Source organism: Hemitrygon akajei, chromosome 11 (genome assembly GCF_048418815.1).
Source record: "Hemitrygon akajei chromosome 11, sHemAka1.3, whole genome shotgun sequence".
Classification (NCBI taxonomy): Eukaryota; Metazoa; Chordata; class Chondrichthyes; order Myliobatiformes; family Dasyatidae; genus Hemitrygon; species Hemitrygon akajei.
The window spans coordinates 38,870,514-38,885,289 of NC_133134.1; the positions used below are offsets into that span (position 1 = coordinate 38,870,514).

Genomic DNA, 14,776 nt, shown 5'->3' on the forward strand with positions numbered 1-14,776 from the left:
ATCACCATACACTTTCCAACATTGTATTTCATTTGTCACTTTTTTGCCCATTCCCCTAAACTATCTAAGTCTCTGCAGGTTCTTTGTTTACTCAACACTACCCACTCTTCTACCTATCTTTGTATCATTGGCAACTTTAGCCACAAATCCATTAATCCCATAGTCCAAATCATTGATATACATCGTAAAAAACAGTGGTCCTAACACCAACCCCTGTGGAACTCCACTGGTAACTGGCAGCCAGCCAGAATAGGATCCCTTTATTTGTCAGCCAATGTTCCACCCATGCTAGTAACTCCCCTGTATTTCCATGGGCTTTTATGTTGCTAAGCAGCCTCCTGTGCTGCACCTTGTCAAAGGCCTTCTGAAAATCCAAGTACACCACATCTACTGCATCTCCTTTGTCTAGCCTGCTTGTAATTTCCTCAAAATATTGCAGTAGGAATTATACATAATGAGCTACATTATAACTTGTTTTTGTTGTTGAGAATGACTTTATACTCATTAGAGCTAAAGTTGAAATATTGTCACATAACTGGGTTGTAAATGCAGTTCTTTGTGGAGACTTGTGTGTTTAGGTATAAAATTTTGATGTTTGTATGGAGAGCAGCTGGAGAAGGCAGAGGAGATTATAGATCATCCCGTACTCCTTCCACTCGAAGTCACCGTTGTTACCAAGAGTAGGAACACTGATTTCTACTTTACAAACTTAAAGGGTAATTGCAATGCCCAAGCTCTCCCAGATCATGATTAGGTATGGATAACTGAGGACTGACAGTTCAGAGTTCTCTGACACTTCACATTCCTGCTGTGGTCATGTGGAGAAGTGCTCAAGTTTACACAACATAATAAACACACTGGATTAAAAATAACACTTAATAAAGAATAAAAGATGTTGATTAATCCATGAAAAGTAGTTTATTTGCATAGAATTTTTCAAAAATTGATGCATTTAAAACTTACATTATTTGAGTACACATTTGAAATGTATTTTGAACACAAGTCATTAAGTTATAAAATATATTAGTTGAACAGCACATTAACATAATGGAGGTAAAATTACAGTCATAATACTGAAAGAATTTATTCTAAATGCAAAATCTTAATGGTGTGGCTTGTTTGTTTAAAAACAGTTTTGATATGTATTCACTATGCCAATTCAAACACAGTGCAGAGATGTCTGGTTAACGGGCTCTTCCTAATTGCCTGGGAGAATTTAGAAGAGTCATCATTAGTCTGCAGTCAGACAGAGTAGGAAGTTGTGATTGATGTTTAAAAATGTAAGTAGTATCATTTTGAATTCTTGGATGTATGGCAGCTGATATCTACATGGGATTACCGAAATTCTGGCAAGATATGCTTGTGAGAGTTAAAATGGAAGATGTGATTTAAATCTAATTTGGTAGATTTACATCATTACATTCACATTCATGCCCCCTTATTTAGCTGTCAGTCATCTCATCTAATTTGTGCAAATAACATTACAAATTTATTGTCTGATTTCTAAACAAAATGTAACACAAAATGCTGAAGGAACTCAGCAGGTCAGGCAGCATCTATGGGAAGGAATAAAGAGTTGATGGAGGTTTCAGGCCTAAAACCTTCTTCAAGATTTCCAGCATTTACAAAATATCTTGCTTTAAAAATAATTTCTTTTTGAGAGGATAGAGGGTTATTTTTAAACAGTTGTTTGCAAAATGACATTGTCTAAATGGCATTGTTGCAAACATGACCATGAGCTCTCTGCTTCCTGTAATACTTGATTTTAGAATAGCAAATTCAAGAACTCTCTGCCCGAATGTTCAGTTTAACCACCTATGAGTTTTGACCACCCTGAATACTTGTTTCTTACTGAATTTGTTTATAAGAATGTTCAAAATCTAGATTACCACAACATCTACGGAATGGCTTTAAGCCAAGTACAAATCATTGAACTCCGGAGAAGATGGCTGCATAAAAAGATAGAACTGTTGTTGACTCTTCTTTTTAAAACAAAAGGTAACTGATTGTTATTTTGACGACCTGGAACTTCTGTTTATACTGTGGTTCTGTTGTATCCTTGGTAGGATGTGGAGGTCACCCAATTTTCTGTTTGTCCAAGATCCCAAAAATCTAAATCAGTTACTCTCAAAATTCTGGCCACCTCTTGAGAAGTAGTTTGTTTGCTCCTAGCTTATAAGTGTATCTAAAACCAAATCTGCACTAAAACAGGGCCCCAGCGTTTCTACTGGTCTTCATCACTTCTCTCAAACTGCACCAGTTGCTGTACCTCAATCAATAAATAAATATCTTGCAGTTGCTTTTTCTAGTTGAAGCTTCAGGTTGTACCATATTTAGGATTGAGGCGAGAGAGATTTAATTTAAGGTAGCAATGTAAATTTTGTAATTGTCATGTATGTACTGTATATACTGTATTTAATTAAAATGTATTTTAATAATGCTTAATTCATTCATCCAGTAAGGTGCAAGGAATTGGCAACACAAGAGATTCTGCAGAGGTAGTTTATTTTATTTAGAAATACAGTGTGGAACAGGTCCTACTAGCCCTTTGAGTCATGTCACCTAGCAACCCACAGATTTAACCCTGGCCTAAACCATGGGACAATTTACAATGGTCTACTAACTGGTATGTCTTTGGGCTGTAGGAGGAAACCAGAGAACATGGAGGAATCCGATGTGCATACGGGAAGGAGCATACAAATTTGCTTACTGTGGATGCCGAATTTGAACTCTGAACTTCAATGCTTCAAGCTATAACAGTGTCACTCTAACTGCTACACTACCATGGCTCCCAATGTTGGATATCTTGAGTAACACATGTGATACTAATTTATGGTATTATACACAAAATGCTGGAGGAACTCAGCAGGTCAGGTCATACCTCTGGAGGAAAGGAGATGGGGAAATGTGGGAGGTGGTGGGCAGGTCATGAGGGTAGGGGATGGAAAGAGTAGAGGTGAGAGGGCCACCAGAATGAGGGAAAACGAAAGGGAGGGATAACACTTGCTCCTACCTTTGTTTTCCACCATGCTAGTGGCCCTCACACTATCTCTCTCCTGCACGCCCCATACTCATGACCGGCCCATCACCTCTGTTTCATCTATTCTCCAGCTCTTTCCTTTTTATTCTGTGTTTCACAGCCTCTCCTATTATATTCCTCCTCCAACCTTCTACCTCTTTCACCTCCCAGCTTCTCACATTATTTCCCTTCTAATACCCACCTTCTCCCTCACATCATTTCACAATAGACAGTAGGTGCAGGAGTAGGCCATTTGGCCCTTCTAGCCAGCACCGCCATTCACTGTGATCATGGCTGATCATACACAATCAGTACCCCGTTCCTGCCCTCTCCCCATATCCCTTGACCCCACTATCTATAAGAGCTCTATCTAACTCATTTCAACTATTACTTGCCAGCTTGTATTCCTTCCCTCCCCTTCACCTTCTTTTGCCACCTTTCTTTTTAGTGCTGATGAAGCACTTTGGCCTGAAACATCAACTGCTGATTCCTCGCCATAGATGCTGCTTGACCTGCTGAGTTCCTCCAGCATTTTGTGTGTGATGCCAGAAATTGAAATCACATTAACATTATATTAGTCTTGAAGAAGGGTCTCAGCCCAAAACATTGACTGTTTATTCATTTCCATAGATGCTGCCTGACCTGCTGAGTTCCTCCAGCATTTTGTGTGTGATGCCAGAAATTGAAATCACATTAACATTATATTAGTCTTGAAGAAGGGTCTCAGCCCAAAACATTGACTGTTTATTCATTTCTATCGATGTTGCCTGATCTGCTGAGTTCCTCCAGCATTTTGTGTGTGTAACTTGCATTAAGATTTTTAATTCTATAGGATACCGTTAATATTGATAATTTTACAAAACATTTACATTGTCATTTATTGGTAGAGCATTTATTAAATGTGCTATAAACCTATTGGAACATTTTCCTCTTTGGTTCTGACTGACCAACTAGTTCTATTAGAGTTAAGAGAATTTGATCCTACATCAGCATGTACTATAATGGAAATACTGAAGTCAAACTAATTAAAGACAAAATCCAACCAGGTTAAGCCCATTTAATCTAACACTTTAAAATGCAGCAGCTGTTTTTTTTTAAATCTTTGGTCTAATTTATATATTTTATTCAGTAATTGAAGTTTTGATTACAGTGATCACTGCAACATAAGATTGGACACCTGTTATAAACTTAAAAGATCCTGCTGAAACCTTAACTTTGGATTTTGTCATGATACTGGCACTGAAATTGACAGTTTCAAAGTGTAGGAAAATGGCTTCAAATTTTGAAAACTGAGCAGGTGAAAATTTTTGTTAGAAGGCCTTGAGAAATATTAAGTTTGTGCAGCAGTGTAGAATGGGTAGCTTCCTCTAAGATACTTAACTGGGTGCATTAATAGCTTATCTATGAAAATCCTATTGTCGTCTTAAATGCACAACCCAAATAAGAGTGCTATTCCTGGGCCAAGCTGATTATAGTTCTGTTTTTAAGGGGAATGTTCTAAAACTGCTATTGTAAGATTTCATCTTTCCTTTGCTTCCCAGTTTCAGTCCCTCTGTCACTCTCTCACATACCCAGGAGTCAAGTTTAAATGATTAAGTCATCCAGTTTAAATCAAGAGGAATTGGGAAAAACAAAATGAGAGCACTGACCAAGAGTGTGACATCAACTTTACTAGCCTCTATAGCTCAGTTATTCTCAGGTGGACAGCAGCAAGTATGATCAGGGCACAGCTTAAGAGATCTGAGATAGTGGATTTAAGAAAATAATCTTAGTATGAATAAAACTCTTGGAACGTATGAGTTGATTTTAAGCCTTTTGATTGCAGCTTTTAATCAATCCTCTACTTAAGGATCTTATTTGGGCAAAATGTGATATTTTTTAAGAAAAGTGTTTTTTGTATGAACTTTTATATCCTAATAGTGAGTTTAGGAGGTAAAGCCTGACAGCTACAATAGTACTTGAGACATCTGTCAATCATTTTTGCTCAATTATCACTTAAACATGAAAGAATGAAGAGAAGTAATGTGACTAACAGGATGATGCACTGATCTTCTCAGCACTGACGAAATCTGACTTAGCAACCAGGAATCGTGGTCTCTCACCCGCTGAGCGGATCAGGTTAACTGCACTGCAAGCAGAAGCAAGAAATTAGCTCTCAGAAATTAGAAATTCCTGGTTTTCAGTATGTTCTGGCATTATATCTCAGCAAACTGCATATTCTTAATTATATCTACATGAAGAGCCACAAAACACAAATCCGGTCCTGCATTCATTTTAGATCATAAAAATTGACAGAGGTGGTTTATATTGGAGAACAGAAATAGATCTGTCTCTAATGATTACCTGTCATAATCTGCTCCAATTAAGCTGGTTCCATTTACTGCCAGGATTCTGTCCCCAATCCCCAGTCTCCCATCAGAAGCTGCTGGACTGTCAGGCAGAAGGGTTCTGATATAAATCCCTGGGGATTTTAAGGTTGTATGCTACAAGTAGAAAATACCAGTTTAAAATACACCATATGTGATATCACTCAGAACAGAGGTTTGCTATTAAGATTTTTTTCAAAAATTTGTTTTATATAATAAGCAAAGTTCATTTAATGATTGGGTAAAACTGGGGTGGCATAGTAGCATAGTGGCTAGCACGAGTGACCCGGGTTCAATTCCCGCCACTATCTGCAAAGAGTTTGTACGTTCTCCCTGTGACCACATGGGTTTCCTCCAGGTGCTTGGTTTCCTCCCACAGTCCAAAGTTGTACCAGTTGGTAGGTAAATTATCATTTACCTAGGCTAGGGTTAAACCGGGGTTGCTGGGTGGCATAGCTCGAAGGGCCTCTTTTGCACTGTATTTCAATAAATAAAATAAATGATGATAGAATTTCTGTCAAAATTCAATATATTCCAAATATCTGCTGTACAAATTGATAGATCATTACACCACTGTTTATTGAATGTTTGTGAATATAAATAAACACATGCATTTATGTAGATATGTACTACCCCAGTTCTGGTGAAAAATCATTAACTAAACCATTGACTGTTTCTCTCTCTACAGATGTATTTGACCTGAGTATTTTAAGGATTTTATGTTACATCATGTTTTTTCCATATATCTTTCATGATATCCCAAATCACTGAATATAGTCAATGAAGTTTACATGTAGTTACAATGGTGATGTAGGAAGCTGTAAATAGCCATAAAATTGGGAAGATGCAATTTGCAAACTGCAAGATTGTGGTGATAGTCTTTTATAGTCTAAATTCATTTGAAAGAGTTAATGGGCTTTACACAATGTCTTGTCTTGTCCAAAGATCTCACTTCCTCAGTACTGCCCCAGAGTGTAAACTTCTGTTCAGATTTCTAGAGTGTGACTTGAACTCACAACTTTCAGATTCCAAAATGAGAATGCCATTAGCTGATGCTTTAGACACTATGACATTATTACAGATGGAAGTGTATTTCATCTAACTCACCAGTCCATCAATCAGTCCCATTCCTAAACCAAGAGGTCCCCGAGCCAACTCCACAGCAAACACGTAACATGGATCATCATCTCCGGAGCTAAGGCTGGAAGATGTTGGAGTTGGTAGGTCGTATGTTGCGGAAATTCTTCCTGAAAAAATGAATGCATGTATTCATCTTGTGTAAGAAATGAATACAAACCATTTCTATTTTTACAACCACTGTGCAGAGGTTTTCATTTGACTCTGTGGAAAATATATTTTGAATAATCATTTCCATAACTAATCTAAACCATGAGGTTTGAATTCCAAATTTTAAATCAAAAACATTCATTAATAAATTAACTTTGTCAGTAGCTTTAAACTTAAGTAGAAATTTATCACTGGTCATAAGCACCAAATAAACACTCTTGTACACACTTTCCATGTTCACACCAACCCTATATTCCCTCCTATTGACTTGAATGAATCCACCAAAGTAAGTACAAATTTATATTGCAGCTAACAGCAATCTTCTTCAAGAACATCAAGAATAATTGGGGAAAGGGAAGGGGAAGAGCACCAGCGAGAGGTGTTGGGCAAGTAAGGAGAGATAATGGTGAGAGAGGGAAATGAAAAGGGGAATGGTGAAGTGGGGGAGCAACTACCTCCCCACTGATCTCCCTTCTGGTGCTTGTATAGGAGGCCACACCGGGAACAGCTCCTGTATCCGGTGCTGCCAGTGTGGCTTCCTGTACATCAGTGAGATGTAAATTGGGAAATAGCTTTGCTGAGCACCTACGCTCTGTCCGCCAGAAAAAGCAGGATCTGCTGGTGACCCCCCATTTTAATTCTACTTCCCATTCTCATATATCAGTCCATGGCATCCTCTGCTGCCGTGATGAGGCCATGCTCGGGTCGGAGCAGAATCACCTTATATTCCATCTGGGTAGCCTCCAACCTGATGGCATGAATATTGATTTCTCAAACTTCCTGTAATTGCCCTCCCCCATTCACCATTCCCATTTTGCTCTCTCACCTTATCTCCTTACCTGCCCATCACCTCCCTGTGGTGCTCCTCCTCCTTCCCTTTCTTCCCTGGCCTACCCTCTCCTATCAGATTCCCCCTTCTCCAGCCCTTTATCTCTTTCGCCAATCGACTTCCCAGTTTTTTACTTCATCCCTCCCTCTTCTCCCGGTTTCACCAATACTTACTACCCTCTACTTCTTCCTCCCTTTCCCCCAACTTCGTACTGTGACTTCATTTTTAAGGGTCTCATGCCAAAACATCGACTGTTTACTCTTTTCCATAGATGCTGCCTGACCTGCCGAGTTCCTCCAGCATTTTGTGATTTTCCCCACAACTTCTTCAATGGTGGGAAGTTCCAGTTAAAAGCCACAGGTGAGTATTTAAATGTATGATGCCTGTCCATTCTGTGCAATATAATGTTAGCATTCTACTTCAAAATCTTTATATTTTCTCTTTCCTATTCTATTCTTAAATGCTATCTGGAAACCTATAAGCCAATGCAATATTAAAAAATTATTTTTTTTTTTGGCATTTTCATGAGTATCCTCTTTCATTTTAACAAAACCTTTGTCCAAACCAGTTTACGGGAATATTCAGTACTTCCATTTCCCAAACTGGTTCACTCCACAGTACTGAATTTTGCCGAGTATCCCAAAGGTTACCTTCTCCCTCATTTGCTCTGCTTCTGTAGATACTGTTTCTCCTGAAGTTTGATGCAAGTCTACCATCTCCATTTGTCTGCACAAGGTCGATGTTCAGAGGAGTATTTGGAGGAGTTAAAAGACAGGAAGGATCAAGTGGTTGCATACTCTTCCCTGGGGCCCTCTGCCTCTCCTGGGTCGTCTGCAGATTCAGGTTGTGCTTGTAGCAGGTGTTAAAATCACCATATGATCCACTGACCCAGGAAGTACTCAACCTTGTTCCATCCTTTTCTGCATCAAAATTATTATTAAGGTAATTGTTTTGGCCTGATTGCTGATCAGGCATCTTGAGGTTGGAAAGCGTAGCCAGGTTGCCTGAAGAGAGTTCATGACAGTTGTAGTAAACTGGAAATTCAGCCTGTAAGACATACAAAGTGGATTGAAGGAACACTAGAATACAGACCATGTTGTTAGCCCCAGTCCAAAGAGATTAAGAAGAACATTAGTTTTTTTTTAGTTGATTTTACAAATAAAACATTGACAACTGACCAGACATTTAAGCCATGAGTGTGAAAGGCAAAAAGTAAAATTATATTGTTATGGATTTTCAATGTGTAAATTGTTTCCATTAAGTCTGCTTTATGCATGACTCTTCAGATTTTCTTAAGTAATTAAATTTTTCTTTATCCATCACTTTGATTGCAAATCTGTATGGACACTTTACAACTAGAAGACAGTAACTATGTGTGAGGAAAAGCAGACCAGAACTGCCAGATGGTGGAGCTATTGGAGACCACGCCAAGTGCAAATGATATTTTCAAGGTCCTAGGACATGGCACAAAACAGAGACAGGTGGCCATATGTGAAAAATGGAAATTAATATTGGTAGTAGGGCATGAAGGTAAAAATGCTTGTAAGTTTAATAGCAGCACTGATGAGGTCTCCTATGAGGATATGATGAGATTGTAAATGGAGATTTTAATCCAGGTTACTTATTTCTTGAGTAACACATTCGGTATATGCAGCCAGGTACAAGAATTGGAATTATCGCCTGTTTAAGTGCAGCTTTAAGACATCTATTGTGTTAATTGGGTTTTGATTAGAGTTGCCAAATGACAACATTAAATCAAAGCTCTTTGATGTGTGGATCCTATATTTGAGGAAATGTGCAGAACAGCCATGTGCCTGGAAAGATCACTGATAAATAAACCAGTTTTGACTGGGGCACAAGCAGAAAATTCCAAATAGTAGGAATTATGGTGGTGTCTTCTTTGAGACCAAGTCATATCAATGTGAGAAAGCAGGAGGTAATAAGAATACAAAAGGCAGGATGGCTGTGAGTTTAATGGATAGAAAATGTGGGAGGTCTTGTTATGGCTTTGGTGAAAGCCACCCAGCCTTAGAATGCCTTGAAGATGCCCTTGTATTTTAAATACCAGTGAATAGGTAATGTTGCATTGGTGTGTAAGCCTCTTGAGAAGGCAATTACTGGTAATCCTCATTTTGCATAGGTTCAAGAGGGCATAAGTATAGGGCAATCCTGATGGAGTATCACCCATGCACTAGACTTGGGGGTATTGATGTGAAGTCTGATATCTTAAATAGTCTGTATTCTTGCAGATGCAGCTACCAACAAAACACTAGTGGCCTCCTTGTTAAAAAATACTGTGGTGAATATGTGCGTTGATACAGCCACAAGTTCATCTTTGACAGATATTCATTCCCATCTATGTCTACTACATGATGGCATGCACGCTGTGATTCTCACCAGCAGATTCACACTGACCCAAGCCCAGTACAGACTGGGATCAAACAAGGATGTTACTGTTCCAAAACCATGACATCCTCTGTGTAACACTGCATCTCACTTTCAACAGGCACTTTGCTGGAACAGAGCTTATTTACAAGATTAAAAAATATATTCAACTTGTATTGCTTCTTCTCCAGAACCAGTGTCACTTTGACCTCAATCATCAAATTGCAGAATGTGATCCACGTCAGCGATTGAGCATCATTGCGGCAAGCAAGGCCCCCCACCCCCATTCTAACCAATTTTTGCAGAAGTACCATTGCGAGTGTCCTGACTTGCTGTATCACCATCTGGTATGGGAATTGCAAAGCATCTGACCACAAGACCCAACAAAGAATTGTGAGGACTACTGAGGGGATCAACAGGGTTTCATTTCCACCTATCTGAGACACTTACCCTGAGTGCTGCGTACACGGGGCCCTTAGCATTATCACTGATCTCTCCCATCTGTCCAAACATCTCTTTGATCCCTACCCTCAGGCAAGAGGTGCTATAACATTAGGACAAGGACTGTTAAGAAGGGAAACAGCTTCTTTCTCCAGGCCATGAGACTACTGAACTCCTTGCCACCACCTAGCTCTCACCATGTATGAAGCATCAGTGGCATTATGCTGTACTGTTTACTTTTTAAACTTGTGCTGTAAATGCACCTGATTATTTGTCAATATATTTGTGATAATATACCCTGTTGTGTATGAGTTATATGTAATGTGGTGTGCACCTTGGTCTGGAGGAATGTTGTTCCACTTGGAGGTATACATGCAATGCCAATAAACTTGAACTTGATTATTCATTGAGCTCAAAGATATCTATGACTCGTTCACATCATTTTGTATGCCTGATACCAAATTCCTGAAGCAATCTCTCTACTCTGAGCGCATTTGAGGCAAGAGATTGGTCTCTTATTACATTATTTCTATTATGTATTATTTCTCCTTTCTCTGCATTAAATTTCATCTGTCTCTTGCCTAACTCTTCAGCCAGCCTGTGCCTTCTTTCAGTCTCATGATATCCTCCTTGCATTTGGGAAACTTGTGTAAGTGCAAGAGAACATTGAGATTTTCTCAGTTTGCATCATGCTATACAATTTTTGTAGATGGAAGTTACAAAGTTATGCTTGGAGTGCTAGTAACATTTTCTTTATTACCTGAAATTCACTGGCTGTAACACATCTGTTGGTTGACTGGCATTTAGTGCGCAGGCTCCAAAGAAAGTGACGTATATACAACAGATGTCTGTATATGTTGTCATCTACAGTCTCTGCATCTATATCCACCTTAAAATTACTAGTGGGCAGCACCAGAGGAGGATACTGATCAAAACTCAACAGAATATCCTCTGTGGAGAAGAAAATATATGGAAGCTCATTACATTAAGAAGAGAAACAATTAAACTTTACTTTTATATCGTTTATTTTTCAGATTATGATTATCACAGCCTGGCCAGGATTTGTTTTTGTTCTACCTATAGAAGTTTGTGGAAGGTATGTGCACCTGAATACCTTCCTGTGGCCTTACACTGATGGTTTTTGGGGGAATGGACCAGTGTGCCTCATCTTAGCTGATGAAAAATGGTAATGGAAGAAGAATTTGAGGACACAGAATGAGGTTGTTTTGCAAAAAAACTAGAAGTGACACAGGAAAAATTGTTGCATTCACTGTGTGTTGAGAGCCAGGAATGCCGCAGGTAGCTGGCTGGATTACACTTGGATAAAGCCAGCATAACGGAAAGCTGAATGTTCCTCCTGAGTCAAAGTGGACTCATGGAGGTGTGAACTACTTCAACACAGTGAATATCAACAGGAATTCCCTTTACAGAACAGCATGATGCAATCCTGTAACAGATTGAGATGATTTTAAAGAGTGGTACTTATCAGTAATCAATACTGTAAGTCTGAAAATAATTACTAACAATGATTTTCTTCTACAGGAAGTGACACGGAGAGGAGGAAGAAGGACATAATCAGCAGTGAAAATATATCCATTTTAATTGTGTTATCAAAGTGCATCTTATAGCATTGAACTGACTCTGGGAACAAAATGAAAATCAGCCTGTTCCTCATTGTAATGAGATCATGCCACCATTTAACTTGGAATGCTAAGATTACAGGCTTGTGACTGGTGATGATTACCTATATTGTGGAAATTAGGCCTGGCCAATTTCATTAAGTGCCGGCACCACCTCAAAATATTTCCCATTTGCAAACAGTAGGCATCATAACTGAAACATCAAAAGCAGATATGCTTGCATCAGGTATACATACAAAAATCCTGCAAATACTGTATGATCTCAGTTTATTCTTTAACGAGCATCATTTTATTTCATACTTTTATGGGCTAGTGGGAGCAAAAGATCAACATTCCAAACATGCTCCCAGTTTAGCAGACTTAGGACAGACAATTCTTGGCTAGGAAAACCACTGGAATACTCGTTGCAGCAAACTTGCTGCCTAGGAAACAAATGATCCAGCCTGCAGACTAAATTCACAAAGAGCTTGTCAGATTGCTTGCATCATTAAACAAACAATGGCTAATATATTTATGGACCATTATGATTTCCAAAAACAATATAAATGTATTAGTTTCATAGGTTTTAAAATTTCTTTGCAGACATCCATTCCTTTCAATGGAACCAAACTAGAATCTTGAATGGTGGCAAAGACAACTATTTTGGTATTTTCCATTTTTATTGTTATAAAAAAAAAATCACTGAAATATTTATTTTAAAATTTATTAGCACAATTTTTGCTTCACTGCTACAACTTACCTGTTTTGTACATTTTTTCCCTCTCCTCAGTACTTGGCTGCCATGCTGCTATATGGTCCACTCCAGCTGCCGCATGGTAGTGTGTAAGTATGTGAAGAAGCTGGGATGGGTTTAAAGCTGGGAATTCTCTCCTGAGGCAACTCCAGTTACACTGTAACAAAATATGACAAAGTATAAATCAACACAGAGAGAATGATGTTGAACACAGCGTGTGTGTTTTGGATAGTACAATAGTTACTATATTGATAGTAATTATTACAATATCTCCTGACATCTTTGCATCACTATTATTTTTATTCCATAAGTTGCATTTGGGGAAATCTTTAGAGGCCTGGATGTATCAGAATGTACATCTCAGAGTTAGGCCATATTTAGCAAAAAGTGTAAACTAAATCATGGATAACTAGTACCTCAGTGCAAGAAAATGCTGATTCTTTCCCTAGAATCACAGGGTAGTTATCACTGGAGACACTATGGCACGTCAACTCTTTCCTAGTTCTTTGTAGAGTAATCCAGTAATTCCCATTACCCTGTTCGTTCCTCACAGTGTAATTAATGCTTTCAAACATTTATTAAAGACCCTTTTGAAACACACAATTGAAAATACAACCATCAAAGTTCCATTCCAAATGTTCATTTATTTATTGAGATACAGCATGGAATAGGCCATTCCGGCCCTTCGAGCCATGGTGCCTAGCAATCCCCAATTTGACCGTAGCCTAATCACAGAACAATTTACAATTACCAATTAACCTACCAACTGGTACGTCTTTGGACTGCGGGAGGAAACTGGAGCACCTGGAGGAAACCCACAGGGTCACGGGGAATATGTACAGACTCTTTTTGACAATGGGGGGTGTGTGTATCCTCTTGTTTAAGTAAAATAGTTTTCTCATATATTGTCTGGATGTTTTGCCAATAACTCTAAAGCCATGTCGTTTACCACTCTTAATGAGAATGTTTCCCTCCATTTACTCTGTCTAAACCTGTCGTAATTTGAACATGTATTAAATCTCTGCTTCAGGGAAAAAAATTGTGGTTTTCTCAAATATTGCCATATTTTCCTATTATTTGAAAGCTTTCATATTTATTAGATAAATCAAAAAACTCTTTACTCATTAGATTTTCAAGAACTGATAACAAGTGTTACAAGACCAATTTTTACAGGTATGCAACACTGGACTTAAAATGCTCCTAAAGCCTATTAATTACTAACAGTGCAGAGGTTTATACATGAATAGTGATCTTTTTTGCTGGTGGGGGAGGTGGGGGCCATTGCCTTGCTGCTGCTTATGCATGGGAGGGGGGAACGGGGGGGCTTTGGGGGTTCTAACATTTAACTGTCATTCATTCTTTACGGCACTCCTCTGTTTTCATGGATGTTGGTGAAGAAAAAGAATTTTAGGATCTATATTGTATACATTTTTCTGACATTAAATGTACTTACTGAATACATCCAGTACATCCTGCTGAAGGGTTTCGGTCTGAAATGTTGACTGTACTCTTTTCCTAGATGCTGCCTGGTTTTCTGAGTTCCTCCAGCATTTTGTGGGTGCTGCTCAGATTTTCAGTATCTACAGATTTTCTCTTGTATGCGATATGAATACATCCTCTTACTTAACTTAGTGACAGAAAGTCCTCTTTATGTAAAATATTACTCTGCTGCAAAAGTTTGGGGAATGGAAACACCTTTTATTGCTTTGGTCCCACTGAATACACCAGATGCAATCACACCAATAGAACTTGCCTGCTGTAAGTAATAGGTTCTGTTTCTTTGTTTGTATTGTCTTTTATTTTAGTTTTTAGTTAGTTGTTCAGCTACCTACACTTTCATATTATTAAAAAAAGTAACTTAAATTGTTGTAGATCACCGCTCTTGGACTGTACTCCTTGGAGTTTAGAAGAATGAGGGGGGGACCTCATAGAAACATTTCGAATGTTGAAAGGCATGGATAGAGTGGATGTGGCAAAGTTGTTTCCCCATGGTGGGGGAGCCTAGTACGAGAGGGCATGACTTTAAGGATTGAAGGGCGTCCATTCAGAACAGAGATGTGAAGGAAATTCTTTTAG

General features: G+C 38.6%; 1 protein-coding gene across 1 annotated transcript in view; it reads right to left on the minus strand.

Moving 5' to 3' along the window:
• Positions 1–917: 917 nt before the first annotated feature.
• radil (Ras association and DIL domains) overlaps positions 918–14,776 on the minus strand; it is a 100,228-nt gene continuing 86,369 nt past the window's right edge. The window contains exons 11-16 of the mRNA XM_073060656.1: positions 12,707–12,857; positions 11,088–11,278; positions 8,152–8,548; positions 6,493–6,632; positions 5,363–5,502; positions 918–5,147 (exon numbers count right to left, since the gene is read on the minus strand). Coding sequence (XP_072916757.1) covers positions 5,048–5,147; positions 5,363–5,502; positions 6,493–6,632; positions 8,152–8,548; positions 11,088–11,278; positions 12,707–12,857 — 1,119 coding nt within the window. The 3' untranslated portion in view covers positions 918–5,047. The remainder of the gene's footprint in view (positions 5,148–5,362; positions 5,503–6,492; positions 6,633–8,151; positions 8,549–11,087; positions 11,279–12,706; positions 12,858–14,776) is intronic.